Genomic DNA, 14,930 nt, shown 5'->3' with positions numbered 1-14,930 from the left:
TCTTCCCATGCTCTTAAATATTCCATTCGCACAAAACCGTTGGTGAGTACAATGTATTTTACTGAAGATTTTAGGGGAGAGATGGCAGAGGGAGTTTGCACCACACACCTGCAGCACACGTTTAAAAAATTACCCAGAGTAGACATTTTAATTTTCCGAAGACACTAGTTAGCTCTGCCACGGCTATGGACATGTTCCACCCTCTGTCCTTCCCCCTAGAGGCACACTGACTCTCCTCCTTTTTTTTAAATTTTGATTTCTCTGAACCACTGTGACAATGCACAGAAGGAGGAAGTAAATACCCTCAGGCTGCCCTGGAAAGTATTACATCAAAGAACCGCTGGTGTTTGAGGGCTTTCAGGGATGAAGTGGGAATGTCAGCAAAACAAACCAACACGAATCATATTTAATAGCTCAATTATAAATAGCTACACATATCAGTTGGCTCATCACAATGGGATAAGGTCTATACCATGTGATATAAACGATTTCTGTACTGAACTGGTAGGTACTGCTGGGTCTTCAGCCCCGCCCTGTCTGAAACCTTCAGCAGCTCACAAAATGCTACTAGCAGCATATGTGTGCTCTGAGCATCCCCAGCAGGGAAAGTGGGGTTGTGTTGGCAGAACCTTGTAAAGGGCAGCATCAAAGGTTGTCCCTTAGAGTCCATCTTCGGGCAAGTGAGGTTTGTACATGAGGTCGATTAGGGGTTGGGAGGTGTGGGTCCACATGAGGGAGAATCAGCTGATTTCCCAGTCCCCCTGAGTCCAGAAAGCAGTCCTCTCTTACCTCCAGCTTCTTGTAACTGATCTTAAAGGCTAATGACCTTCTGGGAGGGCGAGGCCCCAGGCTAAGGAGAGCCCCTTTTCTTTTACTGAAACATTGAAGCCTAGCACAGTGGACCCACCCTTCAGCTCTGAACTACTGAGAGGCTGGGGTCTTTTGGCCATTCTTTGAAGTACTCAGTTGAACTTAGAGCTTCAAAAGAAGGGGAGGGCTATAAGTTGATTTACACCCAACTGTATGATGTTTAGCATTTGTTTCTCTGATGAAGTTACTGAATGCAAAATAGAAACGGCCAGTAAAACATACCATCTTGTTCTGGTTAAGCCCTAAGCCAGTAATTAGTGCAAATCTGGAGAAATATTTTATTAGAAACTTCAGTTACTGAGTGGCCTTGTTCTCCGCCTTTCTCTTCTCATAGCTGAGGCTGCTCTGTTCTTGTCAGCCTACAGCCCGCAGTCTGCCTGAGACCAAGCACCATGCCTTCAATTAAGTTGCAGAGTTCCGATGGAGAGATATTTGAGGTTGATGTTGAAATTGCCAAACAGTCTGTGACTATCAAGACCAGGTTGGAAGATTTGGGAATGGATGATGAAGGAGATGATGACCCAGTTCCTCTACCAAATGTTAATGCCGCAATATTAAAAAAGGTCATTCAGTGGTGCACCCACCACAAGGATGACCCCCCCTCCTTCTGAGGATGATGAGAACAAAGAAAAGCGGACAGATGATATCCCTGTTTGGGACCAAGAATTCCTGAAAGTTGACCAAGGAACACTTTTTGAACTTATTCTGGCTGCGAACTACTTAGACATCAAAGGTTTGCTTGATGTTACATGCAAGACTGTTGCCAATATGATCAAGGGGAAAACTGAGGAGAGCCGCAAGACCTTCAATATCAAAAATGACTTTACTGAAGAAGAGGAAGCCCAGGTACGCAAAGAGAACCGGCGGTGTGAAGAGAAGTGAAATGTTATGCCTGACACTGTAACACTGTAAGGATTGTTCCAAATACTAGTTGCACTGCTCTGTTTATAATTGTTAATATTAGACAAACAGTAGACAAATGGCAGCAGCCAATCAGTTGTTTAAGCAGAATATTGTCCTCCTTGCATGTGTAGTTTGAGTACGGATTCCAAACTTATGGCTGAGTTTCTTCTAGTATGATCAAAAGTTTCTTTTTTCTTTGCTCTAAATAAACCTGAACTGTGGGTTCTCTGTAGAAGGTGGCATTTGGGGCTTTCCAAAACTCTCTTTGTAAAGCGATTTCTGCCTAGTTTCTTGTCTAGTTAACTTTAGTTTAATGACCTTTTAAAAGTTGGCATTGTAAATAAAACAAGTTGAAAAAAAAATTCTGAAATAGAATTAACAACATATTCTCTTTATTCATGAGTTGGAAACTGGAAAAAGGCTACCTGAGGTAAATGTTTCAAGTGGGGTTATTAGGATGTCTTCCAGCTTCCTGGAGTCAAGGAGTACCACTGGTATTGATTAGCCTGTATGTAGCAGGGCTCCCTTAATTGGATGTAAGGACTTGTTATTGCATTTTTAATCCTCAGCTTTGAATATGTTGGCTAGAGACTCAGTTACTACTCAGTTTGTGGTTTTGGGGGAAATATAACTAGCCAGTCTGTTAGCTTTTAGATTTAAAAAGACAAATAACCCATGTGGTTATGTCATCTTCTTATAATTATTGATCCCATGTGGGGGAAACTTCACACTACTTGCATGTAAAAAATAATTTAACCTTTAACGTTAAAATGTCTGGCAAAACCTAGAAAGCATCCATCATGAATGCAAGATACTTTCAGTAAAAAGTTACATAGTAGGTGGTAAATGGTTTGCTTTTGTGTACTTAACTGTGTCTCTTCACTTACTAGTAAATGAGTTAAGTATATGTACGGTTCTATAGCTGGAGACAGCTTGCAGGCAGTTCATGTCCTAGCTCGCTGGAGGCTGCTGACCTAACCCTTGGGTTCTGATAGACTTGCATCTCTTCTGATTGTCATGATCTGGTTCCCTGGAGCCAGTGCTTCAGTTCTTAACTGGTGCACGTGGCCGCACAGGACTGCACTCATTGTTCCCAGCCTCTGCCCTACAGTAGAAGGAAGTTTTCTCGGGGCTTGAGATGGCTCACAAGTTGTTACGTCTTTTTCGTTCCTCCTTGTGCTCCTTTTTCTCTTGCTTTTCCATTTAGCATCATCTGTATTCACATGTAGTCCTACCGCATTCTCTTTGTGTTTACTGTGAGCTGTTTTGGCTCAGATTATTCACTGATAGTAGTTTGCCTTTATACTTCACTTCTCGTTTGCCCTGAATCTGTATCTCGTTTAATAAAGTCCCATATACTGTCAAAAAAAAAAAAAAAAAAAACTTTAGTTACTGACAGGCTGCCTTTAGGTCCTGTGCACACTCTCAGATGGCCCTCTCTTGCTCCCTCTCATGTGTCCCCATGCAGGGGAGGCCGCAAAGTCATGGTAAGGCTGTCTAAAGAAGGAAGCCATCATAGAATGACAAAGCTCTCCGACTCCCTTCCAAAGTGAGCCCAGATGGACTGTTAACCTTAAAAAATAAAACTGCTAACTATTTTACGGGCAAAAGATGGGTTTATTTGGGAATAGCAGAGAATTGCCTTCCAGAACAAGGAAGCTACAGCAAAACCTTAGGCAAAGCCATAGAACAAAGGAGGGGAAGGCTCTTTGAGAGAGCAAAGGGGGATGTTGGGAAGGCTGTTATGAACAAGAAGTCCATTGGAATAAACTGAGAGTTTGATGTACAGTGGCTTTTATGGACTGAGTTGTGACAGTCTGTCATTGGCTGAACTACTGCTGCTGCAGGAGGGAGAAAACCTTTCTTCCTCCCGCTGGGGTAGTAAAGTAGGGAACACATGCAAAGTCTGACTCTTCCTGTTGGATTTGCAATTGATGTGAGTGATTGGACCTGCGAGCTCCTCCTTCCAGCCTCCCGACTCCATTCTAAAGGAGATTTCCCTTTATCAATTTTCACAAGCTGCAGTGTAGGGTTGGACCCAGTGACAGACAAGAGTAAGGGAATATGGGGACATATGGAATTTTCCCTTTTTTGGTAATCTTAAGAACTGTGCCTGGTTGTAAGGAGCACATTGGTCAGTTAGGGCCTATGGCTTAATAAGCCTGTTTGCATCAGGTTGATGGCCGCTGTGGACCCTTTTGCCTTGCTCAAGGTTCCATGGCTCAAGCCTGTCGCCTAAAAGTGGCCTCTATAACTTGGTGTTTAGATGCAATTTGCTGGCCCCTTTGGAATCCTGCAGTTCCTTCCAAAGATGCTGGCTGTGCCCTTAGGATGTGTTCCTGAGTGCCCTGGGTTCCGTTCCCTGCCTCTCAAATCTGTATTTGTCTCACCAGCTCTGTGGGTATCTGAAGGCCCAGCATCCTACACAAGACAGCCAAAGTGATAATGTTGTTAGTAACAAATAGCATAAAATAATTTTCATTTCTGATTATGTAAGTAATGCTATGTAGAGGGTACCAGAAGTGTGATCTGCAGACCAGCAGCATCAGCATCACCATGAGCTTATTGGAAATGCAGAAACTCAGGCCAAATCCCAGACTTAAATCAGAATCTGTAATCTGAGGTTCCCAGGTGATTCGCCTACTAAAGTTTGGGAAATACCGCTCTAGATGACCTGAAGGCCACAGCTATGTTAGATCCTGAAAGCCTTTGTCATCCTGCCTTCATGAGGCCTGATGGTATGCATCTTCCTGTGCATAGTAAGTGCTATATGTCTATGTATCGTTATTATTAGAACACAGTAAATAACTTTTGCTCATCCAGACTGGTGACTCTGGTAGAACTGGGAGAAAGTGAGTTTTGGGGATAGTGCCAGGAACTGATTCCTTCCCATGTCTCACCCAATCCATCCCTCAGATGACTTGTGCTAGTAGTTTACCTTTTACATAGAATCTGGTGGACAAATTCATGTCTTCATCTATGGATCTCTTACACCTAAATTTTCTGAGTTAATAAAATATAATGAGTTTTAAAATTGTAATTTCGGAAAGCTGTTTGTTACTTGACGATGAATAGCAGACATAAAGGGAAATGTCAGGGGGGTGGGGGGGTGGGGGGCTGGGGGGAATGCCAAGGAAGGAAGAAGGGAAAGGATGGAGGTGGGAGGGAAAAGCAGTCCTGAGAGCTTCGAGAAAATCTGGTCAGTCAGCTTCAAAAAGGTGTGGCCGGGTTAAGATAAAATATGCCAAGTGGCCACCAGTGAGTGATAGGATAATGAGTGAATTTTATTTTCTTCCTTCTGCTCTTCAGTATTTACGAAGTCTTCTACAATGAATGGGTATTGTTTTTATTACGAGGAAAAAAAATGGCACGTGTTTTTTTAAATTAATCAAATGTGTCATTGGAAAACTCCAGATAACAAAGTTGTTCAGGGAGGCAGGAATTCAAATGAATAGTAACTGCATGTACAGTGGGAGAGAGGCTATGCCAGGGTAAAAATCTGATGCTCATTTACTGTAAAAGACCACCAAGAATTTCAAATGCATAATTCAGTAAAAGCATTAGCCTCAAAACAACTTTCTCACAGCTCTCTGGTTTCGGGGTTAACTTTGCTTGGCAAGTAGATTTTCATCACATGGAAAGAGCTAAAGGATGGGGAGGCTTGTGGCAGAGACCACAAATCCTCAGAAGCCCACCTTCTAACAGCTCAGTGTGGGCTTTGGCCACAAGTGTTTGGTTTCCTAGGGAGATGTTTCATGTGGAGCAACCCAAGAGCCTGGGGCCAGTGAGGACCTGTGCGTGTGAATCTAGGTGCCCTAGCACCATGCCCTGATTTTGAGAACTGGGTTCTCCCCGACATACAGTTATCATATCCTAAAATTCGGTATTTTTCTGAAACCCCAAGCCTATGTTTCCATAGAAACTCTGTTATGATTATTGAATAGGATCCACGTTCCAGTTGGGTTTTCCAGAGATATTTTGCATCCTTTTTCTCATTTAATACTGGTACATATTTTTTTTTTCATCTCCGCTTCAAAAGGAGAAGTATTGAAATCTATCAGCTTCTGAGATGGGAATAGTAAACTCTCTCAGTATGACTTAGAGTTTGCCAATCTCTCCCTGTGACATCAGCTTTTTTTTTTTTTTCCTTCACAAATCTATTTTGTGTCTCTGTTGCTAGGTACATATATGTTTGTTAGAGTTTCTTGGGTTCTTTTTTTGTTTGTTTAAACAAGCTCCAGGCCCAATAAGGGGCTGGAACTCATGACCCTGAGATCGAGAGTGGCGTGCTCTACTCACTGAGCCAGCCAGGGGCCCCCTATTGGATTATTTCTTTCTTTCTTTTTTTTATTAATAGCTATCATTTATCGGGCATTTAAAAGTGCTTTGTGTTCAAGTATTATTACAAGTTGACAAATGGGGAATCATCTGCACTTGCTCAAGGAAGATAAGCTAATTTGTATTTTTTTAATTATGTTATATCACCATACATTACATCATTGGTTTTTGATGTAGTGTTCCATGATTCATTGTTTGTGCATAACACCCAGTGCTCCACGCAGAACGTGCCCTCTTTAATACCCGTCACCAGGCTAACCCATCCCCCCACCCCTCTCCCCTCTAGAACCCTCAGTTTGTTTCTCGGAGTCCATTGTCTCTCATGGTTCGTCTCCCCCTCCGATTTCCCCCCCTTCATTCTTCCCCTCCTGCTATCTTAGACCTGTACCTCTGAAACAAATAATACATTATATGTTTTAAAAAAAAGATAGCTGGATTATTTCTATTATGACATATCATGCCTCTATTCCTGAAGGGCTGGTGTTTTACTTGGCAGGTGCTGTAAGTGCACCCAGGGCAGTGCAGGTGAGGAAGAAAGAAGTGAGGTAAGGACAAATGTGAAGCAGTGAGCTGCTCCAGCGGCCAGTACTTCCCAGAGAGCTCAGAAAGCATAGCTTTCACTGTTCTCCGGTAGGATTTTCTCCACAAGGGTTACGAGAAAGGACACCTGGCTACCTCCTCCCTCCCACCTACCCTTGATTGAGTCTTATCCCACTGGGACCTAATTCCCCCCATGTCAGTGTTGTCATCTGGCCCTTCAAAAGCTCCCAGGAAGCCAGCCCCAATGTCCAGAAATGTGGCCTCCCATCCAAAGCGGAGTGGAGTAGAGGTGGATGAGGCACTTGAGAAACTCTGAGAAGGTAGACAAGATTTATGTCTGGTACATCTCTAGTAACATATGTTCTCATGTAATAATAATACCCTGAGGTCAATTCAACGGACATCCTCCCCCCCCCCCAAAAAAGACTGAAAAACTCAAAATCAATTCAGTAAACACGTGTTGAGGACCTAGCTTGTGCAAGTCACCGTGCTAGGTACCCTGAGGGGGAAATGATGCACAAGAACTGATTCGGGGCCTCGTGGGAGACGAGCCATCTCTGGAAGAAAGATGTTGGGTTCAGACAGACCTAGATTTGAATTTCTGCTCTGCTCCTTAGTGCTTTGTGAATTTGAATAAAATATTTAACTTGCTAAGGCTTGGTTTCCTGAGGAGAATAACAGTTGTTGCCTTACAGGATTGTTCTAAGACTGAAACGAAATAACAATGTTCAAGTAGCCAGTACATTTGATTACTGTTAAGTGTTATTTCCCTCTCAGAGGCTTAACTCAAGGGGTCAATTCATATAATTACAAAAACATCCATTCTAGGCAAAGGATGAACAAAGGACTTTGAAACAGAGAAAGGAAAAGAGAATTTAAGCCAAGGAAGCTCTGGGAAGGCTTCCAGGTCTGTAGTAAAAGAGAAAGAGAATCCCTTCCCCTTTCCTGGTGTGTGATCATCCCTTGGCAAATTTTCTCTTTTGGCAAACTTGGTCTTTGGCCCCCTACTTGCCTTGTGTACCCGTCTCCTGCTCATGTTTCCTCTGCCCTTTAGATCCTTAGGTGGTGTTAAGCCCGTCCACGTTGCCTGACTTGGAGGTACAGGCAGTGTGGGCCGCGCTCCCCCAACCCAACTCCCTTGCCTTTGGAGGTACTGCTGTTTGTTCAAAAGCACACAGATTACACTAACCCCAATCAAGCTGCGTGACTGATGGTGGCCTTTACCCTCCTAATGTTTTGTATTTCTTCCTCACTGAAGCTCATTTCACCAAGACAAATCTAATCACAATCACTCCCAGGAGAGTCTACCCATTGAGCGAGCTCCCCCAAGTGTTGTTGGCTTTTCAGGATCTTCCTTTCACCACCCTTAGATCCATAGGTTCTCTGGAAGCTGCTAAGTTTTCCATGGCAGCTTTCCTGGAGGAGTTCTGGCCAGCTGAGCGTCGATGCTACCTTTCAGGGAGCAGATGTTTACCAGTCAAGGGCTATTTGTTCACAGACCATGGAGGAGCTAGGTTTCCATGCTGCTCCCCTGCGTTTTCCAATCATAAAATGTCCTCTCATAAAAATCCTTTCTCAGCATTTTCCTTTTCTTCCTTAGCATATATTCCATATATTAAGGATAGCATCCAATATTTTGGTTAAGGAGAGACCTAAAGAGCAGCAACACTTTTAATTTCCTGTTTGAAAAAATCCTAGTATTCACATAAGAAACATGTGAAAACAAACTCCTTATTTGATCAGGTTAAAGGGGTGAGGCTTATCAGGAATTATGACACACACTTCACCTTCACATAGTCATTTCTCCTATGTTCCCAGTTAGCCTGAGTCTTTCTCTACAGTGAGCCCAAGATGAAATGGCTCCTATCTTAATATTTATTCTTCTCACCTGATATTTCAAGAAGTCTGCCAGTACAGAGTGAGAAAGCCAGCTGCGCAAACCTTAAAGGGTACTTTGAATTTAATTTAGCAAGGTCTTCCAGAAATGCTACAGCCCATTGCTAAATGATCCTCCTACCCTGCCTTGTGATGGCGGTGGTAGATCTAGGAGGGAGCAGAGGCAATGGGCCATAGTGGAAGAGCACTGGATTGACACTGGGACAAGGTATTTGCTGAACCACTTCGTAGCTGTATGTATGACACGACCAAGTTACTCAGTCTTATGGGGCCTCTTTTTCTCACATTTGAAATGTCAGTGGCAAAAAAAAAAAAAAGTAAAAATAAAAATAAAAATAAAATGTCAGTGACAAGCCATACCCATGAGATCAACAAGAAATGAGATCATCTGACTCGTACAGCACTTGAATACCTGTGTGCTGGACACCGTGCTAAGTGCTGGGGATGTAGATTTGAGCGTGATAAAATTCCCGCTCTTGATGAGTGCAGACGCTGGTAGGAAAGTCAAACATGTAAATAGGTATATCCGGTGTTGTAGAAGTCTATTCCACAGTGGTTCACAAGATGGGAGATTATATCAGACACACATAGGGAGCTTCTCAAATTACAGGCAGTCACCCCCAGGGGAAGGTACTGCACTGTCAGTAATTCTCACTTCTTTGAAACCACTACAACACCTATTTAGCAGTGGAAGGCATGTAATTTAAGTCAACTCCCTGGCATTTTCCATATAACCCTTTCCCATTCCAGATCCCTAGAACCTCTTCTGTATACAATATCCTCGGGCAAAGTAAGTCACCATCTAACCTTCAACTGCCACTTGCTTGCTAATGACTGAAGTCTGTATCTGCAGCCCAGATTGCTCTGCTGAGCCCAAAACAACTGACTACTGGTGAATATCTATCTTCTGGATGATCCACAGGTTCCTTGTTTGCAATTAAAAGCGACACTTAAGGAGGAGACCCGGGTCGCTGCCAACTGACGCCCCACACGGGCCCTCATCCCACCATGAAGTTTCGGGCCAAGATCATGGACGCGGCCTGTCTGAACCACTTCACGTGGGTCAGTGCCATGATAGCCAAGCTTGCCAAAACCTGCACGCTCCGCATCAGCCCGCAGAAGCTGAACTTCATCCTCTCGGACAAAGTGGCCAACGGAGGGGTGAGCACGTGGTGTGAGCTGGAACAGGAGAACTTCTTCAGTGAATTCCAAATGGAGGGGGTGTCTGCGGAAAACAAGGCCATCTCTTTAGAGCTGATGTCGGAAAATTTATCTCGAGTGTTGAAAACGGCCTGGAATGCCAGAGCCTTGAAGAGCAAGCTGACGAATAAACACTCTCCCTGCCTCACGGTCTCTATAGAGCTGTTATCTGTGTCGAGCAGTAGCCGCATTGTGACACATGACATCCCTGTTAAGGTTATTCCTAGAAAATTGTGGAAGGATTTGCAAGAACCTACAGTCCCAGTCTCCGATGTTAGTATTTATTTACCTGTCTTGAAGACGATGAAGAGCATTGTGGAAAAAATGAAAAACATCAGTAATCACCTTATTATCGAAGCAAACCTAAGTGGAGAATTGAACTTGAAAATAGAAACAGAACTAGCAACTCACTTTAAAGACCTGGGGAACCCTCCATCAGCCCCTGAAGATGCCTCTCAGGATAGAGACCCAGAGCAGATGGCTGAGGTGCACGTAGACATCCAGAAGCTCCTGCAGTTCCTCGCTGGGCAGCAAGTGAATCCCACGAAGGCTGTGTGCAACATTGTCAGTAACAAGACTGTCCATTTGGATTTGCTCCATGAAGACGTTTCCCTGCAGTACTTCATCCCGGCCTTCTCCTAGACTGCCTTGCGGCCCGGGAGCGATATGTCTTCACGGCCACGCAAGTTTGTACATTTTACTTCTCTTCCCTCCGTGATATTCTAGCTAAAAATCGAGTTCATGAAAGACAGTTGGATAAACATACTACTTTATATGAAAAAAAAAAAGTGACACCTAACTCCAGGCCCTTCTCCCTTCTTCTGGTGGACCTATTCCTCCCGTATCCCCCACTGTCCTGAAGGACACACAGTTTGCCCAAACTAACTACCTTGGAGTCATCCTAGACCCTTTCTGTCCTTGCATCATTTTTAGTCAGCCACCAAATCCTATAAATGCTGTCTCTGAAACCCACAGTATATATCCCCAACTCTCTATTCCCACTGCCCTGATCCTAGTTAAAATCTGCAATAATCTGTAATCATTTTTTTCCACAATGATCTTCTTGTCTACTTCAGAATGTTATTCTCTCTAAACTATAATGTGCCTTTCCCCCCAGTAAATCTGGTGATGTCATCCCCAGCTAAAATTCATCTAATGATTTGTCCTCCTTCCTCTTAACCCCAACACCCACAACTGTGTCTTACTCTTTTTTGCTGCCTGATCAGTTCTGGAGCAGGGTGAGGGACTGATATGTCCTGGGGAAGGAAATTATAGCAGTAAAGAATTACAGAAGAGATCATCCCGCATTGAAGTAATTTATAGTCTGATTTGGAAGACACCAGAAAAGTCAAAGAGCATACTGGTTATTCAGTGATCACTTACTGAATAGCTGTGATGTGTCAGGCACCAAGCCCGTTGTTCAAAAGCTGTGATTGAAATGCATGGTTCCTTGAGCACTGGAGCTGGGAAAATTGCAACATTATTAATAAGTTTTGCACCTTTGCGTTGGTATCAAGTACTACCAGAGCATGGAGCTGGAGTTGTGACTTGAAGGTGGAGTAGGAAGCTGCCAGGCTATGGTGGTCTGCCTGCGGAGATGAGGGATCCAGAAGTTACAGCACTAGGAAGGATGGTGTTGGAAAAATAGAGAGCGGTTCATTGCCACAGGAGGGTAGGTGCTCGGGAGGGTGATCGAGGGGGCATGAGAGCCAAGGGTTAGTCTGAAGCATTTGATCATTTATTCACTCACTCATTCACGTGTCCATCCACAAATACTTATCAAACATCATTTCCAGAGTTTCCTATTAGCCCTGGCAGCCCCAGAGAGCTATGCCTGTGTCCTGGCTTAAGTCAAGAACCTAAGGGTCACCTGTAGGTAGATACAAATTCTAAGTGAAATCACCATTGGTCTGTCGCTCCCCTTTCCCCAACCTCTACTGTCAGTCCCCATAAGATGCCTTTAAACCCTTAAATATTTCTATCTACTGTGCCAGCCATAGAGTAGAGATGACATCCTGTAAATGAATTAGAATGAAAGAAAATAAACCCAATTGAAGAGAAAGGGCTTCAACAGTTGCACAGAAACCCCTTCACTACTATAAATATTTAGCACAGGAAGGCCACACCCTGCCACATTCAGTGTGTAGTTTTCATGTTCTAAACTCTCAGTGTTCAATCATTACTCCTGTAGTGGCAGTCTTTTCTTCTGTTGCATGGGAGTTTCCCTCTATTAAATAAGCCTCTCTGTTGGAAGAATGCTTATGGCAATGACTATAATTACAACCCAGGGCTGAGCTGGAAAATGCAGTGATGTGACAGCTTTTGTGAGAGGAAGGGTAGAGAAAGAATGAAAGCTTGTAATTCTCTTGGAGGTATCTTGAAGTCTGACAGTAGCCCTGCCCTTATGATGTAAATGTGCAGTGACCCAGAGACTCAGGACAGAATAAGCCAGGCGGACATGCCAAGTCCCTGCTACATGGTCTACCAGTCAGCAAGCCAGAAAGACATGGCACAGTGCTGAACTCTCTGCGACTTCTTTAAGGGGAAGAGTCTAGAATGGTTGTTCCCCCCATTTTGGAATAATGTCAAAATGTTTCATTCGTCATATGCAATGAGGGGTTTTTTACACATCATTTGAGAAAATACATAGTGATTCGAGCAACTACACATTTGTTATTATGTTGAGATAAATGTTTCATTAATTACACTCACATTTATAGATACCTGAAAAACAGAACATATATTTAAAAAAAAAAAAAAAGAATTTTTTCCATCTGCTAACCAAGTTTGGCCCCTTATGTATTTGATGACATTTGCAGCAGCCCAGAAATCTGTGATTTCCTTCTCCCCATCACTACCCCTACTTCAAGGTCACAGACTTGGAATAGTGTGTTCCTTACACTCATTCATTTGTTCATTTGTTTAATTGAATCTTATAAAGCATAGTGGCCTACTATATTTTGGCCATCATGCTAGGGATCATAGATACAAAGTCAAATCCTACCCGGTACCTGGCCTTGAGGAACTTAAATCCATTTGGGGAGACAGCTATATAAATCTGTAATAGTACAACAGGCACAAAAGAGGATATGGTTGATCAGTTGCACTCAGGGGAGTTACTAGAAAAGCTTTCATGTAAGAGGTCTATCTGTCAGCTATTGCCACAATAATGCCGCACAACAAATAAAGACATGATGACTTAATACTTCTGAGGCTTCTACATACAGTCTGCAAGAGGATGGCCCATTCCCTGGGCTGTGCTTGACTCCAGGCTTTGGGCTCCATTCCCACAGTTGCAGGTTGGGTTCAGATCTGCTCTACATGGTCCTCATCCTCCTTGGACCAGATGTTCTCATAGTGCATCACTAACAAGCAAGAGAGCCCGACAGTGCAACCATTGTTCCAGTCTCTGCTCTTGCTGCAGTCACTAAAATTCCATTGGCCAAAGCAAGTAACCTGGCTAAGCCCAAAGTCAAGGAGTAGGGAAGTATCCTCGACCTTCCCATAGTATGGATATGGATGCTACTACAGGGAAGTAAAGAACTGTGACCAAAAGTGAACTTACCACAGGAGAAACCTTTGATCTACATTCCGAGAGCTGGTTATGAGTTTATATTAAGTGGACCTAAATATCTGAAATATGAATCAGGAGAAATTAAGGAACCTTAGTGCACAGTATTTGGCCTGAAAGAAATGTTCTGACAGATAGGAGTTGGGGCTTTTCCGGAGATCCCTGCTCGGTGTCTGTCATGGAATATACTGGGGCCATTAGTGAGTGAAGATGCGCACAGCCTATGCATACCAGAGCTAGAATGATCTGGAGGAGCTTTAATGAAAGACCTCATCCTGCTGATTCTAGACCCAGATTAACCATGAGAGGGCAGTGTTTTTAACCCCAGTGTCTCTGGTTTGATGACCATGAAATCTAGAAGAAAAGCAGGACTCACATTCTCACTGCCTTCTGCACTAACCCATTCTTCATGCTGTTGTCTTCAGAGTATTGAGGTTGTGGTTTGTATGCACTGGTTTCTTTCCTATTGCCACTGTAAACAAATCATCACAAATGTGATGGCTTAAAAACAACACAAATTTTTTTTTAATTTTTTTACACAAATTTATTATTATTTATTAGTTCTGAAAAGGGTCTTATGGTCTAAAGTCGGGCTGTTGGCATGGCTGCATTCCTTCTGGAGGCTCTAGGAGAGAATCTGTTTTCTTGCCTTTGCCAGCTTCTAGAAGCCAAGAGCATTCGTTTGGTTTGTGGTTCCTTCTTCCATCTTCAAAGCCAGCAGTGCAGCATCTTCAAAACTTTCTCTGACTCTGAACTTCTGCCTCCCTCTTCCACCTTTAAAAGACCCCCTGTGATTAATTGGGCCCAGTTAATCCAGGATAATCTCCTTCTTTTAGGACTAGATGGTTTGCAACCTTCATTCCACCTACAACCTTAATTCCTCCTTGCCTCGCAACATAGGCACGTGGACGGGTTTGAAAGGCCATTATTCTGCCTTCCACGTGGTTGAGGGAGAGGGGGTGATGCACAATGCCTCACGTTGGTATTATGCTTTATGACATGCCAAGACTTCCGTTTCTTCATGCTCTCACTTTTGAATCAGCAGCATAGAAAGCCGAGAACCATTTTGTAAGTGAATAAATTGTAACTCAGATACATTCAGTGGCAACACAGGATAGCATAATAGTTACCTGCTGTTTGTTCAATTACCTCCAGTCCTCTGAATGTATCTAACTTGGCCCCTGTCTCCCTCTGTTGCAATTATTTGTTACATGTCTGTCTCACCACCTCAAGGCAGGGGTGGTGTCATTTCATGCTCCCTGCCTTAGCAGTCAAGGATGGTGAAAGAAAAGAGTGTTCCTTAGACACTTACTGTGTCCATCATGTGCCAGGGACTCTTGATGTGATGTGCGACTTACTCTTACCCATCCCTGGAGATGAGTAAATGTGGGCTCAAGACCACCCAGCTCTCAGCACAGAACAGGGCTGGAATTCACACCGAGATCTGCCTGACTCCAAAGCCAGCCTTCTTTCCGTGCTTCTTATGGGCCAGAGATCCCTCAACTGAGTTTTAAAGAAGAGACAGTGTGAACTATCTGGATTTAAATGTCTGAAATCAAGACTTATAGACACGTGGAGCAGTTACAATGCCATCTTTTTGTTTCTAAATGAC

The 14,930-nt window shown here is 43.5% G+C and overlaps 2 protein-coding genes and 1 pseudogene across 5 annotated transcripts in view; all 3 read left to right on the top strand.

Annotated features, from left to right (window-relative positions):
- Positions 1 to 14,930, top strand: part of KLHL31 (kelch like family member 31) — a 133,971-nt gene that overhangs the window by 25,930 nt on the left and 93,111 nt on the right. The gene's annotated exons all lie outside the window — the stretch shown is intronic.
- On the top strand, positions 1,205 to 2,021 carry LOC112838042 (S-phase kinase-associated protein 1 pseudogene; annotated as a pseudogene).
- On the top strand, positions 9,507 to 10,519 carry LOC112838043 (checkpoint protein HUS1-like). The gene has a single exon (XM_025890789.2). It carries the CDS (start codon positions 9,556 to 9,558, stop codon positions 10,387 to 10,389), a length of 834 nt encoding a protein of 277 aa, XP_025746574.1. The 5' UTR covers positions 9,507 to 9,555; the 3' UTR covers positions 10,390 to 10,519.

The sequence above is a fragment of the Callorhinus ursinus genome, unplaced genomic scaffold (assembly GCF_003265705.2).
Source record: "Callorhinus ursinus isolate GAN/ISIS: 27379988/994484 unplaced genomic scaffold, GSC_fseal_2.0 scaffold22, whole genome shotgun sequence".
Taxonomy (NCBI): domain Eukaryota; kingdom Metazoa; phylum Chordata; class Mammalia; order Carnivora; family Otariidae; genus Callorhinus; species Callorhinus ursinus.
The sequence above is the reverse complement of the archived record's forward strand: the minus strand, read 5'-3'. Positions and strand labels throughout refer to the sequence as shown.

Bases quoted from the DNA above. Each gene is read 5' to 3' on its own strand.
- LOC112838043 (XM_025890789.2), top strand. From the start codon at position 9,556: ATGAAGTTTCGGGCCAAGATCATGGACGCGGCCTGTCTGAACCACTTC.